Here is a 14,933-nt window from a genome sequence, read left to right as displayed (position 1 = left end):
GAAGCTCATCCAACCCCAGTTGAGTCAACTGAAGATCAGTGGAAGGTCACAGAGAGAGATGGTCCTGTGGTGATCAGAGCAAACACGCAGAGATCGGCAGTTATTTACGTGCTGTTACCAGCGTATACTGATCAAACTCCTGATTTACAAGTTCTGTCCCTCTACACTGACATCTTCGATAGCTAGAGAGATACAGTTAGGTTGTTTAGGAATAAGGAGCTTATGTTAATTAAAGTCCTGCTACAAGCCTCACATCAGTGATATTAGCTGTGAGGCTGGGTGAGGTAAGTAGAAATTTGTTAATGGCACTAATCCCGGATAACTCAGCTTAATTTGTTTGTTTATAAATCAGGTAAAGAGGATGCCCGCTGAGATACCAAAGCTTCAGATTGAAGGGAATTACTGTTGTTGATGATTATGCTGGTTTCCAAAGAGGTCAGGTCACCTGACTTATAACTACTGGGTTCCTGTAATTTATGTAAGAAACACATTTATTCATGTACCAATTTCAAGTACAAATAAAAACTGCATTTATTGTGAAAGAGCTATGTTTACCTTTTTTGACAGTAACGTTTCAGTTTGTAATTTTTTAACTTTACACACACCTTAAACTTCCAAAATAGCAAATTACACAAGTGATATTACCTCACACCAGAATGAACTACATTCAGTCACTGTGCGATTAACTGAGCGGGAAGTAGGGCATCACAGGCAGCGTCTCGGCCATTATTTCAATACTGGTCTGTACCTGGAAACACAGACATTTATCACTGCTCTGGGAATGCATGACATCTGAAGTTTAACACAAAATCTGACTGAATGAGACCCATTTTAAAACACAAAAGGAATCATTTGTGTTCATTGACTGGTGACCGTGCTGCTTTGGATTAACAGATTAGAAAATAAGATAATCCTTATCATTACTGTACCAATGTATGTGACATTAAGCTTTTGTCATGGCGACCAAAGGTGAGAAACTGAGGTCAATCCACTCAAGACAATAACTACTTTGCTTCGTTCATACAGTACCAGGTACTGATGATTTTAGTGTCATATTGTTGATTTAAACATCGAGGTAATGTGTTAACTTTCAGAAAAACAGCAAACAAAAGAAGAAAAGAAACATCACTGGTTTTACTGGTAAAATCATCAAGACTGCGGTAGAATAAAACTGTTTATGTGATTAGTTGAGCCTCTTGTCATGACATTTACCAGTCACACAGTTGGCCTTGATTTGAGGAAAACCTATTCAACAGCCATCATCTTCTTCATCCTCAACACTTCTAAACAGAAGTGTCTTCAAAATAAACAAACCTGCTCCAGTAGAGATCTGTTCTTACAAAGATAAAGATTTAGATTTTTGAATGGGGTGTAAAAAGTTGGCATTGTCAAACAAGATCTACCTTGATCTACCTTTCATAAGCATGTTTTGATGAGCTGGGTGTGAAGGAACTCGGCAGCCTCAGCTTAAACTGTATCTGAACACCTTTCAGAAGAATTACCGCTGCAATCACAAGCCAAGCCTTCAATCCCAGCATCTGTGCCTGATCTCAGTAATGCTCTTTGGCTCACTTTCATTCAAACCTTACTAAAAGCCTTCTGAAAAAAAGGTTAATTACAACTGCAAAAGTTGCTTTCAGGGTTGACATTGGGGGATAAAACTGCTTATTTATACCCAAAGTTTTCATATTCAGAATACGGATGAACACCCATAGATGTTTTGAACTTAGTTACGATTATTCAACCTATTAATCTTTGTACCTAATCTCTAATCCTCCAGACCTGGTAAGTGGGGCAAATGACAAGGCTTCCCTATCCGGTGAGATTAATTGTTCACCTCGTTTAACATTGGTGCTTCCTCACACTACTGTAATCCAATTTTGGCACCTTGACCAAAAGGTTAGTGGTTGGGTATAAAAACCACTCTGAACATTCTGGATGTTGTGTCCTTCAGCACAAGCTCTCAGGTTCTTTGGACGAAGACGCTCAACTTAACAACTGAGTAGTGAAGATGGTGTGGGAAGGAGGAATCGAGCCTAATGGCACAGAGGGAAAGAACTTCTACATTCCCATGTCCAACAGGACTGGGATTGTTAGAAATCCTTTTGAATATCCACAGTACTATATGGTGGATCCGATAGTCTTCAAGCTTCTGGCTTTCTACATGTTTTTCCTGATCTGCACTGGAACTCCCATCAACGGCTTGACATTGCTAGTAACCTTTCAGAACAAGAAGCTCCAGCAACCTCTCAACTACATCCTGGTAAACCTGGCTGTGGCTGGACTCATCATGTGCGCCTTTGGATTCACCATCACTATCACATCTGCCGTCAATGGATACTTCATTCTTGGACCAACTTTCTGTGCCATTGAGGGTTTCATGGCCACACTTGGAGGTATGGGCTCAACTTTATTCTTCCATGCTTCATGCTCAGCTATGTCTTCTTCCTAAAATTCTCTGAGAGTCTCCTGAGTAGTCCAACCTCTACATTTACTTACTTCTTCAAAAATAACTTGGATCATTTTGGAGCTCCTGTCTTAAGATGCTCTTTTTTTCTCTCTGCAGGTGAAGTTGCTCTCTGGTCACTGGTAGTGCTGGCTGTTGAAAGATACATTGTTGTCTGCAAACCCATGGGAAGCTTCAAATTCACTGGTGCTCACGCAGGAGCTGGAGTTCTTTTCACTTGGATCATGGCCTTCTCATGCGCTGGACCCCCATTGTTTGGCTGGTCCAGGTGATTGCCTCTCATTTAGTTTAAAGAGATATCAAACTAAATTCAAACATTCAGCTCTACAAAAACTGTTCAGACTTAAGCAAAAGTAAAGCCATGACATTGATGGATATTGTAGAGTCTGTGAATGATTTGCTATAACTGCTCTTCTTTTCCTTCACACAGGTACCTTCCTGAGGGCATGCAGTGCTCATGTGGACCTGACTACTACACTTTGGCTCCAGGCTACAACAATGAATCATATGTCATCTACATGTTCGTGGTTCACTTCTTTGTCCCTGTGGGCGTCATTTCCTTCACATATGGAAGCCTTGTGCTGACAGTCAAAGCTGTAAGTAAAGCTCATCAAATTTCTAATTCATTTCTTTAACTCAAGTTTTTTTTTTTGTGCAAATATATCAGTGACATGGCTCCTCACAGAGTTTTCTAATGAAACATTTTCCAGGCTGCAGCTCAGCAGCAAGAGTCAGAGTCCACCCAGAAGGCTGAGAGGGAAGTCACACGTATGTGCGTCCTGATGGTCTTGGGCTTCCTGGTAGCTTGGACACCATATGCTACTTTCAGTGGATGGATCTTCCTTAACAAGGGAGCTGCCTTCACCGCTCTGACAGCTGCCATCCCTGCCTTCTTTGCCAAGAGTTCAGCATTGTACAACCCTGTCATCTATGTGCTGTTCAACAAACAGGTCAGTTTGGATAAATGATTTGTTATAAGAATGAGTTATACCCACTGGTTTGTGCTTTTCAGCCTTGTCATGTTAACATTCTTTTTATTCTCTCTTTCAGTTCCGTAACTGCATGCTGACCACCATTGGAATGGGCGGCATGGTGGAGGACGAGACCTCAGTTTCTACAAGCAAGACAGAAGTGTCTACTGCCTCTTAAACACAGAGACATTTTCCTCTACATGGACATTTCCCTTTATACTATCTTCTTTCTACTTTTGGATCTGGAATAACCCTCAATGCAGACCAAGCAAATTTCAGGGTCATCTGAACTACTGGAGTAATGAAGCTCTCCGGGAAGGATTTTAAAGTCATCTTTTGCCCAAAGGATGTCGAAAAATGTCATGTTGGCTGGAACTCGAAATCAGTGCAAACATTGTAGATGTATATGGAGGCTCACTTTTGACTCCCTTTGCTGACAGAGTCACTGTTTCCCCCCTAAATATTTTGAATATTTGGAAACTTTAAAACATGTTACAAGCCCCAGTCTTTCCTTTTTTTGTTCTTACATCAGAGGGAGGACATTTTGTACTGATTTTCAAAATGAGCAACTATGTAAAACTATTTTTATTGTCATTTGTTGTGCTGGTCATTATGAATTGTAAACACTGTATATATTATAAGCATAGATAAATAAATGCATGCATGAAAATGTGTTGTCATGCTGGCTTTTTTCAGACAACTGAACATCATCACTTTTAGGAAAAACTATAAAATAGTATGACAGCATGATGCAGTGGGAAATATTGGCTCAGTAGAACTCACCAAAAAGTTAATCATATCTTATTTTTTATCTGACACAAATTTGTTTACCTAATATAATTCATTGTTATAAATTGAACTTTGATGCAAATGCCCGGAAGTGCAGCATCACTCAACATGTAGCATCCCTAGTCAAGTCTTAGCCTTGACTATCTGGGAAAGTTAGTTCCCAAAGGTGGTACTTTGGTATGTTTGGGTGGGTCTTCACAGTTACCAAACAATGATGCTGCCAGGGCAAACCAAGGTGTGGTAAAGGGTAAATGAGGTGAATCCAATTACCAAGGCTGAGAGCAGAGATAAGAACTTCAGACTGTTGCAAGTCTTGTTGGATTTAAACACATTGGCACAAAAAAGTAAGCAAACAGGTGTTCGACAGTGTGTTAAGCACAGAAGCTTGGAAACCAACCAAAGAGATAAAGAACAAACACATTCACCTTGTGGTTGTAGGAAATGACTAACACATGTTTCCAGGATAATTTAACAAAGGTAGAAGACGTTGGCTGCCCTCTCTTCTCCCTGGATAAACATTTGGATTCATGGAGCCATAAAAAGCTCAAAACATCCTCAAGGATTCTTCATTCACTGGAATTTCCTTCAAGGTTGACCAATTCGTGTTGATTTTAAAATTACTTTAAGCAAAGAAATGTAATGGGGGGGGAAAAAGGCAAATATAACAGTTTAGTTGTTTTATGTTAAAAAAAACAAACAAACAAAAAAACAAAACAAAAAAAAACTCCTTAACTCCACGATTTCATCATTTATAAGGATGCCAAAGAAATAGTCCAAGATCAGGAATGATGCAGAAGATGTCTTTCTATGTACTGCTGTGTAGTACAGAGTCCAATACTGCCCACCAGAGGAAAGGTGTGGACATAGTATCCCTGGTGCTTCTTATCTCCATGTCCATCTCAATCCCTTAAGCAGGGGTGTGACAGACAAGGAGGACCAGCAAGCACATTACACAGACTCAGTGATTCAAGCTTGTACAATAACTCTGTCTTGTAGTGGGCTGAGCTCAAATAGTGATAATCAATTATTTCTCTTGATAATTTTCCTGAAAATGAAACTAACTGATAAATTATTATTGAAAACACAGTTTGAATAAATATTGATGCAACAGCACAAATACTTTTAATCAATCTGCATACAGTATTAGTACTAGAAGTGCTTTCCTGCGAAACTTGTGAAATTAAGAAGAATTGACTTAATTGCACTTTAATTTTCCTCGCAGATACGAACCTTACAGCCTGTCAACAAGAGCTGTAGACAGAGAGAGACTTAGGTGCTCTTCTGTTTAAGAAATGTATCATAAGCTCATTTGATATAATCTCTGGAAAATATCATTTCAAAAACAAAATGAGAAAATTTGAGCATAGGATGAAATGATGATGGTGTCTTTTTTTCCATGGACAGTATCAACAATATTTTCTTCTTAATATGCAAGGCTTTCTTGCAGTAAGAAACATAAAAAAAGCGTTCAGTATTCATTAATAAATGGAGGTTTGAATAAACTGAATATATTCTTTAGCTGTTCTCATGGAGTTCATCCGTTAACTACATCTCTCCATGCGCCTCTGGTGGGAGCGGCGACTCCTCACATCCTCCACTCATAAGGAGAGGCTGTGAGGAGGAAACTTTAGAGCTATGGGATCCACCCATAGTGACATCTAGTGGCTTTTTGAAGTCATGGCAGCCCACTCAATGATGAAATCTGAGAAATGAATGTTCAAGAAGCCTACACATGACATAGAATAAAACTCTTGTTCAGATTGATTGATACTTAATTTATGTTGAAAACAGATAACCAAACCAAGTCCTGACACTTATTTCATTTGTGTGCAGATTTTGAGCATCAATAAACTTGTATGGAAGTTGAATTAGTAGCTGACTTCATGATTTATTTGTGTTTGGGTGACTGTGACTCAATGGTAGAGTCTGTGCCATCAGCGTGTGAAAGTGATGACAAGCAGTATAAAAGCACTTCAAGTGGCTTGAAAGACCAAAAAGGGGTTATGAGCACTTTATTTCATAAAGAAGCTCCCATGTTTGATGTAAAAAATGTTTTAATCAAGTCAAAAGATGCTCATAGCTATGTAACCTGTACTGTATTCCCAGATAGTACTTTTAATACTTAAAATAGGGTTGATACCTACAGAACCCCTAAAAGGTCATGATAAAATGCATTTTCTGCTTTCTCAAGATAAAATTAGTTGTTTTTTGGAGATCAGACCTTATTTTCCTGGCTAACTCAAGAAAACACATTTTGAATTTTTTCTTCTTGTTATCCTAAGAAGACAAAGCTTTATTTCCCACATTAAGAAGATTATTTCCCAGGGATCTTAAAATCAAGTCAGCTGCCCTCTGCCACAGCCCACATGACTAAGGTAAAAGCATAAAGAAACAGAAATAGGCTTCACTTACTGAGAAAACAAAGCTTATTTTCATAAAATAATAGGATAAATAATTCTAAGAGTTTCAAGAGGATCTTCACTCCATTTTTGGGCACAGGCTCTAATTAACCCGTTGTCTTGATAAAGCAAGTTTTGATTTTCTTGAGAAAGCCCAAAAAAAGTTGAGATCTCGAGGAAACAAATGAATTGATCTTGTCTTAAAAAAGGAGGGGAAAGAGAAAATGTGTTTGATCCACAGACTGAATAGCATAAGGAAGTAGTCTCCATGACATCATCCATCAGTTTCTGGTACAGAATTTGAAGCAGATCGGCGGCAGGCATATTGAAAATGAGGTGGGCTTTGAGCCTCCACACAAACAGCCTAAAGGCACCTGTGTGTCAGTCAGGTGAGATGTGATTTTAATATCTTCTAAAATTCTTAGGTTGAAAAAAAGAGCCCCTCATAGTGTGTGGTGTTAGAGAATTAACTTTTCAGACTGAAGGTATTTTTTGTAAACTGTAAACCTTTTTATTATTGCATTAAAATCTGTCTCTTTTGGCTTAATGTGTCTGTGACTGATCATTATCTATTAGGGCTCCCATATAAAAAAAAAAGGGGGGGGGGGGGGGGGGGGGAGACGACCCATATCCTCATTGAAACCATTCTGGCAAAACAAAGGTCAAATTTAAAAAAAAAAAAAAAAAAAGAAAAGAAAGAAACATATTTAGAAAAACCTTTTTTTGTGTTTTTTTTAATGAAGGTTATTTTCAGTGGCTTGTTTTAATGACTGTGTAAAAATGTATTTAATGGCTCTTTACTGCATGTTCATGGGTTATACCTCCTCAAAGTAGGTAAACCCATCTTTAAATCTGGCCCTTGGCTCTTTGCCACATTTCATCGCCTACAAACTGTCCACCCTGTTGACATTATTCACCTCAGGTAATTAAGAAAACTTTTAAATGTCTTTTCAGGGTTGAGCTAAAGCTACATGTTGGTATAATGCTTGACTTTTTGTCTTCAAATAATAAAAACATAAAATTGCTTAGCAAGGTGCATTCAGCCTTCTTTCTTAACAAAAAAAGGTGGATTGAAATAAACAAGAACACAGAAACTCATTTTGAATGAAAACTCAACAACCAAGATATCTTTTATGCATGCATTTAATAACTTTCCTATTTTCTTTTTGTTTATAAAATATATACAGAATATTATGACAAAGGTCAACAAATATGCTGACCTCTCCATGTCATAAATATACAACCACCCAAACAATCATCCACTCACACATGCAAACAAACCAACATATTCATAACAAGAAAAAAGTTCCGGCTGTGTTCCAGAGATGATCTTGTAGTTTCTCTTTCTGCTCTTGCTCATATGATGTCAGGGTTCAGTTTTTAACACATACCAAATAAAAACATGCAGGGTAAAATGCTGCCATTGGCATGTTTTCTCATATTGATGTCCATTTTGTTGCAGAAAAGATCATTAGCTTGTTTCCATTTGGTAGTTTCCACGTAAAGACAGCCTTCCAGACTAAGGGAGATGCCAGTAAGGAGGATATCTGGAGTGGTAAGGTTATTAGCCTTGAGATACAGAGGAGACTTCTGTCTTGCTTGCAGAAACTGAGGTCTCATCATCCACAGCGCCACCCATTCCAATTGTGCTCAGCATGCAGTTACGGAACTGAAAGGGATAAGATGTTGTAATCAGATAGTAGGATTACACTCACAGTTGGTGAACTGTCTGTCTGGGTTTGGCACTAGCTTTAATCCACTCACAATAAAAAACTTTTGGTTAGAAGGTTGTGACAGTTTTGTATGCTAATCCTCGTTGAGAAACATAAACTGCATACAAAGGCACTAGGTTTCAATTTATAAGTTCTTAAAATAATGTTGAAGCAACAAACTGACCTGTTTGTTCATCAGCACATAGATGATGGGGTTGAACAGTGCTGAAGCCTTGGAGAAGAAGGCAGGGACAGCCATGGCAACAGCTGAGAAAGCAGCTCCTTTGTTGAAGAAGATCCATGCAGCAAAGCTAGCATATGGTGTCCAAGCCACCAGGAAGCCCAAGACCATCAGGACGCACATACGTGTGACTTCCCTCTCAGCCTTCTGGGTGGACTCTGACTCCTGCTGCTGGGCTGCAGCCTGGAGTATACAAAAACAGAAGAGTTGGAGAGGGATTAGCAGGACATACACAAGTGCTCTACACATTACAAACTATGAGTTTGCAGCTCAAATCTTCCCATGTTGGGTTACTCCTTTGAGGAGGTTTTGGAGGTTTATAGGCAAACAAGATCATGTACAAAAAGACTATTCCTGTTAGGTTATTTTCATGAATTAAAGCAGTAATGAGGGGTAGGTGTTGGAAAAAAGCAGTAACTACTGATATTGCTTTTCTCATAGGTTTCACAGCAAGATTTTTGATATGCAATACATTTGACTCTTATAAGTTAACAGGGAAAGGTTTTATTTTCAACAGTTCTTCAAAATAGCATGTAATTTGAACTATACATTTGATGTATTTATAAGAAGATAAAAATAAAAAGTGATTTTTGTTTGTGATTATTGCAAAAGGAGAAGCTAAATAAATGGACTTATAAATGACTGACTGGGTAGATTAATCATGGAAAATATACTATGGTCAGTTGGAATTAGGTTTAAAAGAAAAAAGAAAAAGAATCAGTGTTTATTTTTGTTTGTTTGCTTTAAATCTAAGCAGTATCTGAGGGTGAAGTTAGATAACTGAAAAGTACTTTTTAACATTAAGAAACTATGACCAGAAACAAAAACTATGCAAGTACTCAAATGTTGCATATCTTCCACTTCAGATATGGTACTGTTAAGAATAATACTTACAGCTTTGACTGTCAGCACAAGGCTTCCGTAGGTGAAAAAGATTGTGAAAACTGGGAAACAGAAGTGGCAGGTGAACATGTACATGACGTATGACTCATTGTTGAATCCTGGAGCCATAGTGTAGTAGTCAGGTCCACAGGAGCACTGCAGGCCCTCAGGGATGTACCTGTATGAGAGCAACAGAGAATACCTGTTAATACTGATGACAGAAGGATCTCTGCAGGAAAAAAACTGGTGTAGATTTTTGAACCTACATTTTTGCATTAATGCACAAATGCTTATCTGCTTATCTTTTATGTCACTTAAAAGAAAAAAGTTGCAGATAGATAGTCTTTTTACAGCTTTTATCTGACTGTTAAATGCAATTCTACTGAACTACTTCTTGTTTTTACATATGTGCATGCAACCTGCTGATCTCTACCAGATGTGAACAAAAGAGAGAGCAGCACTGAGACACAACAGTTCATTGTATCAAACTTCTCAGGTGTAGGTTATTGTTTAAGTAACAGCTCTCTAAAGTTTACCCACAGGTACTGTTTTATACATTACTGTATTGCAGGTCAGCACATTTGACTGTATACCACAAAGCCATTCAAGCATAGTGAGTCCATATTTACAGTCCAGCCCATTCATTTCTTACACCTTCTTGTAGTTTGAACCACTTTTAGCTGAAATCTACATTTCACTTTAGCTTTACATAAATAAGATTGTGAATGTTACAAATGTTTGCATGTGTAAAACATTTCTGGGACACTGCACCAGTTTAAAAAAAATACTAGCTTAGTACTCAGGATACAAATATTTGCATAGTGCTTCATTCATGCAGCTACATTTTTTTCTGTTTGCTTATGTGGTTATAAGCAGAGGCACAGTCAATATGCCATAAGGATTAGAAAAGGAGATCTCTTAACAGTGCTTTTGAAGTTTCTTGAAATAAAAACAATGTAACAATAAAAAAAACTGTACATTTTTTTGCTGGCAGTTTTTGTAACCACAATTCAAGCATCATTTTTGTCCTCTGGGGTCTTTAAACAAGACATTTTTCCTGGACTTTTCAGGTGAATGAGGCTCATTTTAAGTCTGATAAGACACTTTTTACTGAAATTAAGACATAAACTTTTGATTAGATTTTAGGTTTTGTTGCAGTGTATTGAAACAAGTTTCAGCTGTCTTACCTGACCCCCTTTACCCCCTTCTGAGTCTCACTCAGACAGATAAATTGCTTTGAAACAGCTTTTAAACATCATTAATCATTTAGAAAATAGAAAGAAGAGGGGCTAAGTCCCAAAGAAGTGAGGTCCAGTGATGGAGCATTACTAATGCAAAACCTCAAAGGGGGTTAACTTTTTTTTTCATTCAATTGCAGCTTCTTCATAAGGTTTAACACATATTTTATGGAATATGCTAGGATGCAGGAACAGAGGTTTGATATTTGAATTACCTGGACCATCCAGCCAGGGGGGGAGCAGCACAAGTCATAGCCATGATCCAGGTGAAAACGACGCCAGCTCCTGCATGGGCTCCAGTGAATTTGAAGCTTCCCATAGGTTTGCAGACAACAATGTATCTCTCAACAGCCAGGACCACCAAAGACCAGAGAGCAACCTGACCTTTAAGACAAGGAGGGGGAAGACACAAAACATCTGTTCATAACAGAAGTCACAATCCAAATTTTTGTATGTTTTGCATGCTTGCAGGGGATATCTTGCGCAGTATATAGAAAACTGACATATCTACAAATGCAATCACATTAATACACAGTCACTAAGTCATACCTCCCAGGGTAGCCATGAATCCCTCAATGGCACAACCCATTGGTCCAAAAATGAAGTAGCCATTCAAAGCAGTGATGAAGGTGATGGTGAAGCCAAAGCAGACCATGATCAGTCCAGCCACAGCCAGGTTGACCAGGATGAAGTTAAGAGGTTGCCTGAGTTTCTTGTTCTGGGCTGTGACCATCAGTGTCAGGAAGTTGATAGGGAATCCAGTGCAGATGAGGAAGAACATGTAGAAAGCCAGGACCTTGAACATCCATGAGTCTCCTAGGTAGTACTGTGGGTATTCAAAAGGACTCCTGACAAGCCCCGTCCTGTTGTTCATGGGGATGTAGAAATTCTTTCCTTCTGTGCCGTTCTCCATTTTGTCTGGATGGGTGGATCTACTGTGAGAAGTTTTCACAGGAATAGTTTGAACCCCTATGCAGCTGAAAGGAGACCTGGGTGGTCGCTTTATACTCCTCAAAAAGTGGATTACTAAGGATTGAGAATAAGTCTCCAGCTTAACCCTTGGTAATTCATCCTTACCCTGGATACCTATTAACTTTATGTGCATAACTGAGGAAGTTTTCCATGTCCTTGATTGTTTTAAGGGATTTACTGGTTTGATCCCTCACTAAGTGACAGGTAGGTAGGTAGTTTTACAATTTGAATTAAGGCTCAGTATAAATATACATCACAACACAACACTGGGCTGAAGTAAGCGTGGGATAAGAGAAAGCTGACACATACAATTATATTATTTCAGAGTTTGTTTAAACAAAGTTTAAAATAATAATCAATTAAAGTCAGCATAGTTTTAAGAGGGTCTAAAATATTATTAATTGCAGGAACATACAGCTGCTGATTGGTGGTCTTTTCTCAAAACAAAACTTTCAGGATTTAGTTTATGACACTGAAATGTTTAATGAAAATAAGAAAAAACTGTGATTTGATTAAATAGTTGAAGTTTGTTTGCACATCTGAGCCAAAATTGCCTATAATCTTGCATGTGTCTATGCATGTGCTCATCAGCACTGGAACTTACTTTGCCATGACCATTTCACAACAAATCATAATCTTAAGACCAGCATGTCAAACACATTCACTCACAATGTTGTCTCTGCAGTTCAAGATGCTATGAAGAGGATCTGTTTTAATTGCACTCCCTTTCCCCCTTCTGGCTTGGCGTCGGACACACACTGTTGTAAATTACTTAGTGAGGCGTGTGTTTGTTTAGGAATTAAATGGGGATCGGATCAAAACAAACTTTCTTTGTTCAAGACACCTTTTTACCGGATGCAACACGCTGTGGTAAGGAATTTATCAGTACAGTTCCATAGCAATATGGAACATCAAGCAAATGAAGCAGCCAGCTATATATAGTGAAATCGGCAGCCCAGCGCTCTGAAATATCTGTAGGCTAACGTGACATCAAGCAAACACTGTCAGTTTGTAAGTAGTTTAGTAGCCATTTAAATTTAGCGCAGCTGACAGCCTGGTGCTCTAAGACATGTCTGTAATGTGTAACGTTAGTAAATCCTGGTTTTTATTTCCTGCCAGTGTTCTACCAAGCACCTCACCCTTCATTTTATTGATAGACTCTCAAGTTTGAACAGACCACTGCAGAATAACTGCTGCATGTGGGTCAAAATGAATATTATCACTAAAAGCTTAGCCCCTGTGTTAGCCTTTAGCTTGGGCTGTATCACTCTCCGGTTTAGCTTTCTTCTCCTCTTCTGTCTGACAGTTAGGTTCCTGTGTCCACCATTACTACAAAATTAATAACAGAAATCTTTTTAGCAGAGAAAAACACAGATATCTCTTCTTACTCCTAAACTTCATCAGCCAGCATGGTGTTGTCATAGAGACGTAGACGTGCCATAAATCAATCTGGTCCTGCTCGACCCGATCAGGAAGCTAAGAAGTAGCAATTTAAAATGACCTGTAAAGTATGGATTACTGTCAGGCATATATCTAGATAGAAGCCTTTTTCAAGATGACTTTCAAACTCCTCACAGCCCCTTTAAGCAGTTTAGAGTAACTAATGAGGGGAAGTTGGGGGCAGGACTCTAGTGCACATCGTGTCCTATGCTGCAAATACCTGACCTATTGGGCTGACAGTCTTGTGTTTAAGAGATAATATAATGAATAACTTCCTCTTTATTGCAACAGTGTTGATTAGGTTACACACACACACACGCACACACACACACACACACACACACACACACACACACACACACACACACACACACACACACACACACACACACACACACACACACACACACACACTAGATAGATAGATAGATAGATAGATAGATAGATAGATAGATAGATAGATAGATAGATAGATAGATAGATAGATAGATAGATAGATAGATAGATAGATAGATAGATCCTTCTGATCATTGAAGACCAATTTAATTGCTCACCATCACTCCTGCATTAGAAATAAGAATTCATTGAAGAAGATTAAAAAGAAAATTTTAAAAATACTTCTTTGGATGCATTACAATCTGTAGTCTGATATTCATTTTGTGCTGCTGGTGTTTAAGAAAGATTGAAAAAATCAATTATGAAAGCATGAAAATAACAAATTCAGTTCTGAACAAGAAGTGCAAATATATACCTATGGGTAACTTTGAATACCACTTTGAACACCATTTTGTCATATTTTCCTGTCTTGTTTAATATTCGGTTAAAATTGTTTTTGTTTTTTGTTTTAATTCTTACTCTTCCTGGCTCATCTTCCATATAACATATTTTGAAATAAAGCTGTGCAAAGCTTTTTAGCACTTGACACCACACTCCTCAGTGTACATTCCACTCAGACATTCATCCCTGACTTCATGATCCTAGGAGATTATCCGCAGACTAAAGTCCACCTTGGCCACATAGGCCATGAACCTCAACCCAATTATGCCTGTCAAAACACAAAATGTCACACACATTATCAGGACACACAGTAGGTAATTTTGTCCAACAATTGGCATCATTCACTGACAGTGTGTATGCACAAATTTGTGCTTAAACCATGAGAAGAAAGTGTAAGCACATGCTCTTAACTAAATGAATGGCATATTTAAACTACTCTCGATAAAATAATAATAAAAAAAAAAACAGAATTGAATTATAAAAACTGTGAACTGACTTGATGTATTAAATAACCATATAACTGACACATATTCACCCCTTGATATACTTAAATTATTGAATCCTAAATTAAATACCTTAATTAAGAATATGACAATGTATATGTGAAAATTTTATACATACAGTAAGAGGTAGGCTGTGTGGCTGACAAGGTCGAAGGCACCGCCTTCTGACGTACCCAACAGATGCCCATATATAGCTGAAATGGGGCAGGGCATGGTGGTATGCTGTTCACTAAGATACACTAAGTGGTCAGAACAAAATTGGCTGATATGCACCTGTCATGAATCTGACAGTGATTATGGGTATGCACTTATTTTATGCACAAATTAGATATATATTAAAAATAATGAATAAATCATTGATTTTTAAAAATTTTGGATCACAGTTCCTATACCATTCACACACTATTGGGCAAGTTTTATGATACCTACAGTGTGCAGGTGAGGGATAAAAAAAAGGGGAAAAAAAAAAGGGGGGTGGTTTATCTGTGTTGATGTGTGTGAAATTCTTTGTTTTGACAAGCTGTCAACCTGTCACTCTACAC

The 14,933-nt window shown here is 38.1% G+C and overlaps 2 protein-coding genes across 2 annotated transcripts; one reads left to right on the top strand and one right to left on the bottom strand.

Moving 5' to 3' along the window:
* The first annotated feature begins 2,011 nt into the window (after positions 1-2,011).
* On the top strand, positions 2,012-3,616 carry LOC141799805 (green-sensitive opsin-like). The gene is made up of 5 exons (XM_074682207.1): positions 2,012-2,396; positions 2,567-2,735; positions 2,898-3,063; positions 3,178-3,417; positions 3,518-3,616. The coding sequence occupies exons 1-5, from the start codon at positions 2,012-2,014 to the stop codon at positions 3,614-3,616; spliced, it is 1,059 nt and encodes a 352-aa protein (XP_074538308.1).
* A 4,574-nt stretch (positions 3,617-8,190) lies between these two features.
* On the bottom strand, positions 8,191-11,672 carry LOC141800058 (green-sensitive opsin-like). Its single transcript, XM_074682544.1, has 5 exons — positions 11,249-11,672; positions 10,915-11,083; positions 9,474-9,639; positions 8,523-8,762; positions 8,191-8,295 (listed from the first exon to the last, which is right to left on the bottom strand). The coding sequence occupies exons 1-5, from the start codon at positions 11,610-11,612 to the stop codon at positions 8,191-8,193; spliced, it is 1,044 nt and encodes a 347-aa protein (XP_074538645.1). The 5' UTR covers positions 11,613-11,672.
* Positions 11,673-14,933: the final 3,261 nt, after the last annotated feature.

The sequence above is a fragment of the Halichoeres trimaculatus genome, unplaced genomic scaffold (genome assembly GCF_033239565.1).
Source record: "Halichoeres trimaculatus isolate MK-OKI-2021-1 unplaced genomic scaffold, fHalTri1.1 fHalTri1_scaffold_1, whole genome shotgun sequence".
Classification (NCBI taxonomy): domain Eukaryota; kingdom Metazoa; phylum Chordata; class Actinopteri; order Labriformes; family Labridae; genus Halichoeres; species Halichoeres trimaculatus.
The sequence above is the reverse complement of the archived record's forward strand: the minus strand, read 5'-3'. Positions and strand labels throughout refer to the sequence as shown.